Source organism: Arachis ipaensis, chromosome B02 (assembly GCF_000816755.2).
Source record: "Arachis ipaensis cultivar K30076 chromosome B02, Araip1.1, whole genome shotgun sequence".
NCBI lineage: Eukaryota > Viridiplantae > Streptophyta > Magnoliopsida > Fabales > Fabaceae > Arachis > Arachis ipaensis.
This window is the reverse complement of record NC_029786.2, coordinates 99,803,761-99,814,131: the sequence shown is the minus strand read 5'-3', so window position 1 is coordinate 99,814,131 and position 10,371 is coordinate 99,803,761. Positions and strand designations below refer to the sequence as shown.

Here is a 10,371-nt window from a genome sequence, read left to right as displayed (position 1 = left end):
TAAAGAATGGAAAGAATGGAAGACAAAATGGTGTTGTTCTCATATATTGTTGCATGGAGTGTAATCCACAAATGTAGATCTGCAAATCTCAGTAACCTGCAAAATGCAGGTTACATTTTGAGTACACCTGAGTACACTTGAAACTGCTATAGGCGATATTTAAGCTCTCGGAAATTATTTAAAGAATGGAAGACAAAATGGTGTTGTTCTCATATATTGTTGCATGGAGTGTAATCCACAAATGTAGATCTGCAAATCTCAGTAACCTGCAAAATGCAGGTTACATTTTGAGTACACCTGAGTACACTTGAAAATGGCAGAACTGCTATAGGCTCCAAAACGCAACATGTGTTTTGGCAAGGAGGAAGTTCAAGCCTCGAAACGTGTCCGTCATGCTCCCTGCATGCAGGCAATGACTGAACGTGATGACCACTTGGACTCCCAAAACGCAAGTTGCGTTTGGCAGCAATCAGGAGCAAAACGCAAGTTGCGTTTGGCAGGCTCCCAAGTTGCATGAACGCCACGTGTTTGAAGAGGGTGATGATGGAGTCTATAAAATCGAAACTGAAAGCAAAACGCATGAAGCAAAGATAGAAGAGGTGAAAGGGTTGCTGGGGTTTTAAGTTGCAAGGTTCTGCTGAAATTTTGTGAGGAAGAAGAAGAATAGAAAATTTTGGTTAAATATTATAAAATCAAAAATGGTTCGTGATTTTACTAAACCTGAAGAACACATTATTGAGTACTTGGATCATTCTCAATGGGTAAGTAATTTTTTTTAATGATATGATCAATTATTATTATAACTAATATTATTATTATTATTATTATTATTAGATAATAATAATAATAATGTTGTTATTGTTATTATTATAACTAGTATTATTAGGATTAGTAACCGTATTATTACCAGAACTCTTACACCTTGAACCTCTTCACTCTCACGGTAAACAAGGAGCGTTTTAATTTGAACACGAGACCTTGGCATCTTTATTGTCATTGCTTTCAACCATACTAACAGAGTCTGGTAAGAAACTTTTTAATCACCGAAAATTTTTGCGACAGCTTTCTGCTTTGCCAACCAAGCCTTACGGAGTGTAGTTGAACCTTCCTTGAACTTCTGCAATAACAGACTTCACCTTTATCGAGGGGTCTGGACCAACGGCCTAATGACATCTGCAATTGTGTCTGAGTCCAACTTGGCATGATCTTGTGAAATCGTGTCCACGGTATACGTGTGCTTGCTATTGTATCTCCTGATCTCCCAACAAGCTTTTTTTCGAATCAAGCTAGCTCGGATAAGTCAGTCACACCCTGCACCATACCCCTTGCATTTCGCATAGAATGTCTGCGGCTCATACTCATACACAGTGTAATCAACTCCTCTAGAGATGGTGTAGCTTTTGATTGCAGATATCACCGACTCTCTCGAACCAAATTCCATTCCGACACTAAACTCGCCATCTTCTGCCACAACGTTGCCTTCACCTACGACATGCGCACCGCCATCAGTCAAACCAGGCAAATAATTTAAGCACTACAGGAAACTTGAGTTAATAATCATAATATACCCGTATTCGCATACTCAGGAAATTCTGGGGCATGCATGGCTTCGAGATCTATAGTCTGCATAAAAGATGGAACCCCAAACGGGTGTTGGCTTACAATGGCATTCGCTTCATCTTGCACCGCTGGATTGCCTGCCAAGTCTCCGTCATCGATTTTGTCATCGACTTCATAGTTAGCTTCGAATTCCTCTTTGCTGTCATTATTATCTTCTTCCCAATCTATATCCCCAAGCTCATCAACATTGATCTCGTCGTCGACCATACTCATTCCCGACTGCTGTTCAAACTCAACGTACAGCTCTATCATCGGCACGTGAGATCGGGTTTGTTGATAAATATACAACATCTGCTGCATACTAGCATCGTCAGTGATGGGCATTATTTGAAACTGTATTAGCCCACCAAAAAATTGTACAGGACTTCTGTATAAAAGATTGTTCACCCTTTTCAAAATGTGGCTTTGAATGTTATTACAAAGACCATTTTGCAACTCGACAAAACTCATGGTACATGGAATGACAAATGACAACGGATATTCACAAACAAAAGTCACTCCTTCATGTGTGTTTGTTATAACCTCACCGTTATAATATACTCGCAAGTTTGCAACACCTTTCGTAACTTCAGCCTTAACTAACTCTATTTTTTTGACACAGTTATCTGCCGAAAAATACCTCACTAAGGACTTTATGCAAGAAAGAGCAAGAGAAGAAGTGAAAATGAATGAAACTGGATTTCGTATTTATAGGCAAACTTGTGGATTTAAATATTATTTTGTGTACAAAATGCAACCTGCGTTTTAGGTCTTCTAAGAAAAAATTTCTGACACTAACAAAACGCAACCTGCGTTTTGTGAGCTTCAAAAATTTTTTTTTTCTGACTTAGTAAAACGCAACTTGCGTTTAGCCTTAAACCAAAATAAAAAAAAAATGAAAAACCCAAAACGTAAGCTACGTTTAGTGTATTTTAAAATAAAAAAAAATACAAAACGCAACTTTCATTTTGTCTCTGACCCATAGCAGTGCAATATTTTGGAGGCTATCCATTTCATGGTGTATCACGTTACTTCTTTCCATAAGCAAAAAAAACAGCCTTAAGCTCTCACTATTATATTTTTTAATATAATAAATTATGCATGTTATATCTTCGTAGTCAGCATGGGATCTCCATTACCGTAGCCCATCGCCGACCGCCGCTGTTGATGCCCCTGGTAATGGATCCGCCGTAAAGAAGTTCCTTCTTCGATCGTGTTCACCACGCCGCTAATCCTCTGCCTCGCAATTGATTGCCCAGCTCTGGATCCGTCAACGATCCCTCTGTATACTCCTCTCCCTGAATCGAGTTTGTGGTTGTTGTTCTCTGAGGTTGGCCGGAGCACCGCGGTGGATCTCAGCAGCATCCCCACTTTAGCTTGTTGGTTGTTCTGAATCTTCGTTTCTGCCATCTCAGGTAACCCATTCTCTAATTGGTGCCCTTGATGGTTTGTAGGACCTGAGACCCCTTTTATTTATTTATGAATCTGCTGATTGTGCTGAAGAATTGCGAATCCAGCTTCTGTTCTGATTGTGTTCCTGATTTGATTAGGAGGATCAAATATCCACTGTCTCTTGATTTCATTCCCTGCTGCCATTGCTGCCAGTTGGTGAGCTACATTATTGCCTTCCCTTGGAGTCCAGGTAGCTCCCACGTCCGGAGCCTCGTCCAGCAGCTGGAGAATGTCTCTGATGATAGCATCCGCTTCTGCTATGGGCATTCTAGCCTTGATGGCTTGAACCAAAGGTAGACAGTCAGTTTCAATTATGCAATTGTCCATTTGTAAATTCCTAATCAGAATAAGTGCCTCTCTATATGCTTGAGCCTCTGCCGCTATTGCTGAAGTTGTGATGAACCTTGATGTTGTTCCAGTAATGATCTTTCCCTGCCAATCTCTGACGACGACTGCCGCAGCTGCGGTGCCAGATTCCTTATGGAAAGCCGCGTCAGTATTTGCCTTCAACTTGTTTTGTGGCGAGGGCCTCCAGGTAATCATCTTCTTTTCACCACTCCTATCTGCTCTTGATATGTTGTCTGTGCTGCGACTCCTTGTTGTATTGTGATATTCAGTTGCTAGCTGCTCTGCGTTGATAATTACCTGTTTTGGATTGATTCTTATTTGCTGGTAAATGTGTTGATTCCTTGCCTTTCATATGCACCAACAAACACTTTCCAAATTACACAATATTCTGTCATGTTCCTTCCCTGTCCCTCTCTTTATCTTCCAAACTGTATCCATCATCCATTTTTCAAAAGATGAAACATTATTGGCTGTAGGCGCAATTTGAAGGCTAGAACCGAACCAAACTGCCCTAGTCCACGGACACAATAGTAATGCATGTTCAACTGTTTCGTTCTCAGCCTGACATATGCTGCATGATGGTTTAACTGCGCATCTACGCTGATACAAATTGACGTTCACTGGCAATATTCTATGAACTGCTTTCCAAAAGAACATCTTTACCTTTTGTGGCACTGGTAATCTCCAAATAGTTTCCCACACCTCCCTAAAATTCTAACTTGTTGAGGCTTTGCTTAGTTTTATCTCCTCCTTTGTATCTTTCTCCGCCTTTGCAGAATAGTATCCAGATTCACTGAATATTGTCCATCCAATCTATCCGGCCATACAAAATGATCCTTCTTGTTAATCAAACTGATGGGTGTTCTTTTAATTAATTCAGTTATGTTCTCCGGAAATAACTCCTGAATTCTGTTCGCGTCCCAACCCTCACCCTCTTTTATCAACTCGCTGACCCTTCTGGGTTGCCCTTCGCCATGTCTCCCCAGCTTGTCCATTTCCATCACCCAATTGTCTTTTCAAATGTCAATCTCTGTTCCACTCCCTACGCTCCATCTACCTCTCCTTCTAAGGAAGTCTCTTCCTTCCAACAAGCTCTTCCATATCCATGACGCGTTCCTTTCTTCTTTAGCATCCCACAGGCTACAATTTGGATAATAAATGTTCTTTAGTGTCCTAGCCCAAATTGCATCCTCCTCCTTTAGTAATCTCCATGCTTGTTTCGCCAAGTGCGCAATGTTTTGGCATTCTACATTCTTAAACCCCAATCCTCCATTTAATTTACACTTTGTCAAATTTGACCACCCTTTCCAATGAATGGACCTTTCCTTTCCATTATTTGTCCACCAGAACCTCGCAATTGTTGCTTCAATGCTTTTGCAAAAAGACTTGGAGAATTTGATGACATTCATAGTGTAGGTTGGAATCGCTTGTATTACCGCCTTTATCAAAACCTCCTTTCCTGCTTGATTTAATAGTTTCTCTTTCCATCCTTGCATCTTATCTAGTATCTTCTCCTTTATCCATTCCAAGGCTTTATTTTTGGATCTGTCCCATCTCGCTGGTAACCCTAGGTATCTCCCAGGATCCTCCCACGATGCCATTCGGTGATCTCCTCTATATTAACCCTCCTTTGAATAGATACTTGATTACCAAATATCAGTCCAGACTTCTCAGTGTTGATTCTCTGGCCTGATGCTTCGGTATATTTATTTAGAATCTGAATGAGTTGATAAATTTCTTCTTCCTGCGCACCTGCAAAAATTATACAGTCATCAGCAAATAACAAATGAGTAATAACCGGTGCAGATGGCGCAAGTTTAATTCCAGAAATAAGCTTATCACTCATCGCCTTTTCCATGAGAACAGTGAAGCTTTCGGTCGCCAAGATAAATAAGTAGGGTGATAGAGGATCTCCCTACCTGAGACCTCTCTGTGGGAAGATCTTGGTTGACAGGTTTTCATTTATTTTAAATCTGTAAGTAGCACTTTTCACGTAGCTCATCACCAACCTCACCCACTCACTACTGAAACCGAACTCTTCCATGACCCTTTGCAAGAAGCTCCATTCCAGTCTATCGTAGGCCTTATTCATATCTAATTTTATGGCTAGATCTTGACTTCCCAAGCTTCCTTTCCTATTTAGCTTATGAAAAGCTTCATGCACAATAACTATATTATCTTGTATGAGTCTTCCTTTAACAAAAGTGCTCTGGACTGGGGAAATGATGAGATCAAGCACTTTTCTTAGTCTCCCCACCAAGACTCTTGTTACGATCTTATATACAAAGTTACAACAGCTAATAGGTCTGAGCTGGTTGAGGCTTTCCGGCCGACTTACTTTGGGTATTAAAACAACCGTTGTTTCCCCTAGGTCCTCAGGTATAACTGACAAACCCCAATTTGACGGTTTGTTTTGCCTTGAATTTAGAACATTTTGATAACCTTTGTCACATTTAGCCTAAGAATTAGCATGGTTTTGTTATCTCTTCCATGATTGTGCTTAAGTGTAAAAACATGCTTTTTAAGCCTTGTCTTGGTGAATTCTAGTTTCTGTTTGATTCCATACGATGCCTTGATGTGTTTGCTAGTAACCTCAGGTTGAAACTAGGCATGGATCAAAGGAAGCAAGGAAGGAAGCATACAAGTGGAGAGAAGCATAAAAAAGTCAAAGAAGCAAAGTCAGCCATGCACGCGCACGCGCACAAGGCGCTCGCGCGCACATTGCAGAACCGACCAGGGACGCGCACGCGTACCATGCGCGCACGCGCCGATGAAGGCACATGACCTCATTAATGCAACACGTGCCTGGTGATTTTGAGAGGTTTTCTGAACCCATTTTGGCGCCAAATTGCTAAAGGAAAGGAATAAAAGGATGAAGGATTAAGGGAGGAGGAGGAGGACTTAGGATCATTGATCACTTTAGAAGTTAGTTACCATTAGTTTAGTTGGAGCTTTGTAATTAGTTTCTAGAGAGAGAAGCTCTCTCTTCTCTCTAGGATTAGGATTAGGTTTAGGTTAATCTCTCTTCTTAGATCTAGGTTTAAACTCATGCTTTGATTCACTTTTCATTTACCAATTCTTAATCTCCTCCTCTTCCTCTTTCTAGATGTGTACTTTGATAATTGTAATTCTTCATTTTGTTTTGGATATATTGTTGTTCCTTGGTTTTCTTTTAATAATGCAAAATAACAAGACACTTCATTGTAAGTCCTAGGGAGAACGACCCGAGGTTTAAATACTTCGGTTTATAAATTTTAGGGGTTTGTTACTTGTGACAAACAATCTTTTGTATGAAAGGATTAGTGATTGGTTTAGAAACTATACTTTACAACGAGATTTCATTAGTGAAATTCTAAACCGTCAAAAATCCAATTCGTCAATAACACCGTCTTCAAAAATTTGCTTCACTAGTGCACAAATATCTTTGCTCAAAATATCCCAGTGTTGTTGAAAGAATAACCCGTTTAAACCATCTGGCCCTGGAGCCTTTAACCCCCCATACTAAACGCAACCTCCTTTATTTCCTCCTCATTAATGTTAGCCATGAGCTCCTCATTCATCTCTCTAGTGACTCTCCTTGAAATGTCTTTTACACACTCTTCCATGTTTCTCTCCCCTTCCGAAGCAAACAATTCGGTATAATGCCTTTCTACTAGCCTTATTATGTTTGCTTCCCCTTGTATCCACCGACCCGTTCCATCTTTCACTCTATCTATTATGTTCCTGATTCTTCTTTGGATGGTCGATGCATGAAAAAATGTTGTGTTCTTATCACCCCACTTTAGCCATTTTAGCCTTGATCTGAGACCCCAATATTTTTCCTCTTGTTTCCAAAGTTCTAATATTTGGATCTTCAATTCTTTCTCTCTTCCTTGGTCTCTTTCCATCAAATCAGCTTCTTGGATATTATGTAACTCTATTTTCATTCTTTCTATTTCTTTGTCTGCTCTGTTAAATTTTTGTCTACTCCATTCTATTAGCTCCCTTTTGCATCTGTTTCTTTTCCTTATGAATTGATTCCAGCAATTCCTGTTTCGCTCATCCTGTTGCCAACTATTCCTGATCACCTCTTTGCATTCCTCATGATCTGCCCAAAAAGCCTCAAAGTTGAACTCTTTTTTTATCTGTCCTCGCGGCTGAGTTTCTAAAATAAGTGCACAATGGTCCGAACTTATAGCTGGAGCAGCCTTAAGAATAACATTCTGGTACATCTGCAGCCATTTCCAATTCACTAACACCCTATCTAGTCTTTCCTTAGTAACAAAATTATTTCTAGAATTACTAAACCAAGTGTATCTACTTTCTTGAAGGTCAACATCCATTAAGCCATTATCATCAACAAATTTTCTAAAAGTTTCTAAACAGTTTTTTGGTTGAGGATGGACACCTACCTTCTCATCTTGACTTAAAATATCATTGAAGTCACCCATGTAAGCTTGGGGTTCCTCCTTTTTCATGTTACTTACCATTAGCTCTTACCATAACTTCCTCCGCTTATGAAAAACTGGATTCCCGTACACAAAAATACCCTGCCATTTCAAATCATTATTGAAGTTAATATTGGCTTTAATATAATTGTCACACCACTCGTAAATATTAATACTAATATTAGATATCCAAAGCAGACATAGACCGCCGGACAAGCTCCGGGGTTCTACACAAAACATATTGTCAAAATACAACTTCCTTCTTATCCTATTCATTTTTTCTTTACTGGCCCTAATTTCCATTAAAAACACTATAAGCGACTTTACTTTTTTACATAGGTTATATAATTCAGAGACTGTCGGGGCAGCTGCTATTCCCCGACAATTCCATCTAATTATACTCATGGCTGAGGTTGGGGCATGTTAAGGCCCGCCTCCTCAGCCATTTGTCCTCCCTTAAAGAGTTCAGAATCATGCATTGCTAACTGATGCTCTCCTACATTCAGAACAGCTCTGTTGTTCTTCAATTTCTTGATTTCCTTGTCATCATGCTCCTCCTTCCATTCCTTATGTGTTAGTAGTGGCACCTGTATGAACTCCCGCTTCCTCTTTAAATTTAGCTTCATTTCCATCTTTTTGGCTAGTTGAGTTTCCCAATTTGCATGTGCCTCCTTTCCTACCTCTTGATCTTCATCACTTGCTAGCTCCACATAGTAAAAACTCTCACCCTGGAACATATGCTACCCCCCACTTCATTGTCTTCCTTCTGCGTTTCTTCAATTGGCTTCTTTAGTATGTCTCCCTCCATTTCACACTTTGACAAGGTTTGTATTTTCTTCCCCTGTACTCTGCCATCCTGCGCTTGTATATCTTTGTTTTTTGCCAGCATAAGCCTTTTTAATTCTTAGCCTATGGTCTCTTTTCCTCCTTCCTTTTCCAGGCCCAATGTCCACTCAACAGTTCTTTAGCTATTCACCTCCCCCTCCTCAATTGTATAATATTGTTTTAGCCCAATTCCCATCTCCATCCTTGCTTGAACAGGATTTACCGCCTCTTTGGCCCCAATCTCCTTTGTTGGGCCCATCCCCCTTGACCCTTGTATCTCTATAATTTGTTTTCCTTTTTGGGCCTTATTTCTATTAGCCCATTCATTTTTCCTTTCCCTTATCTCCTCAATGAGATTTTTCAATTTGTAGGCAGCTCCTAAGTCTGGCTCCGTATCCCTAATTCCCTGAAAATCAGGGATTTTTTGTACTTTCTCTACCTGCTCCTCTGGTTCAGCCATCTCTTCCTCTCTTCCAGTTTGGTTTTCCCAGACACTTTTCTCCCTGATTTTCTGCTGCTGTGCCCGCTCATCCCTTATCCTGCTCTCCTCAGAGTTTTGCTTCTCTTCACTCTCCCTATCCATGTTTCGTTGCTCACGCGCCCCCTCCTCACCATCCTCACTCCATCCTTGTTGTCTTGAGCTGCCTCCTCCCACGGTTGAAATTGGTCTGCCTTGACCCACACCTAGACCTGGTGAATACTTTCTTTTGGTGGTGTCCCAGCATGCCATGGCTATTGGGTACTTGCATGTCTTCTTCTCATACCCTAGTATTCCACAATTGAAGTAGTAACTTTCCGGCAACCTCTCGTACCTGAAGAAGACCCACAACGGTGGTAACTCCTCTCTGTCTAACCAGAACCCTGTAGGTAGGGCCTTGGTGATGTCGATGCTAATCCTGATCCTCAGATATGGTCTCCTCAGCACTCCATCCATCTTTGGATCCTCAACCTCAGCCAACACTCCCAGCATTTCTCCAATGAGTATACCTGTCTCTTTATCCATGAAATCGTGTGGGATGCCATGTACTTGGATCCAAAACTCCATGAAGTCATGATCTACTTCGTACACTAATTCGTCCTCCCTCCATAATCTAAGGTTGACCATATTTCCTCTGACATTCCATGGCCCATTCTACATGATCTGCAGCCCTCTCCTTCTATCTTTAAAGCTGAACAACATTTTCTTCGAACCTATATCAGTGACTGCTACACCTTGTGGATTTCCCCACATTCCTAGAAGAGCGTTTTTGCATGTTTTAAAACTTATTTCCTTGTCACTTATTATCTTACCCACCACATTTAAGCACTCTTTCTTATATCCCAGCTCTCCAGGCTTGTTGAGCTTGATTACTTTTCCTTCAATGCTGCTCATAATGTGTTCTGCTCAATATATTTGTTGTATTTTGCAGATTTTTTTGAGGTTTGAGAAAGGACAGAATAAGAAGATATTTGTGGATATTGGTACTGGATGTAAAGACTCCCTATTGGAGAAGAACCTGTAGTTTTTAGATGACTCTCCTATTGAGAGAAGAAGAGCTTCCTAGCAGAGCAATTACCACGAATAAAATAGTTTCAACTTGAACTTAAATCCGTCCATAGGTTTTTGACAGCCTTACCATTTTTCACCAGTAGCCATAATTAAAGTTAGAGAAATTCAATATCCTTTGGGATTCAAAAAATTAATAAAATAAAATTAGATAAAAAAAATAAAAAATAAAAA

General features: G+C 40.3%; 1 protein-coding gene across 1 annotated transcript; it reads right to left on the bottom strand.

Annotated features, from left to right (window-relative positions):
- LOC107627820 lies at positions 3,073–5,491 on the bottom strand. Its single transcript, XM_016330640.2, has 4 exons — positions 5,326–5,491; positions 5,042–5,151; positions 3,829–3,999; positions 3,073–3,744 (listed from the first exon to the last, which is right to left on the bottom strand). Exons 1-4 carry the CDS (start codon positions 5,489–5,491, stop codon positions 3,073–3,075), a joined length of 1,119 nt encoding a protein of 372 aa, XP_016186126.2.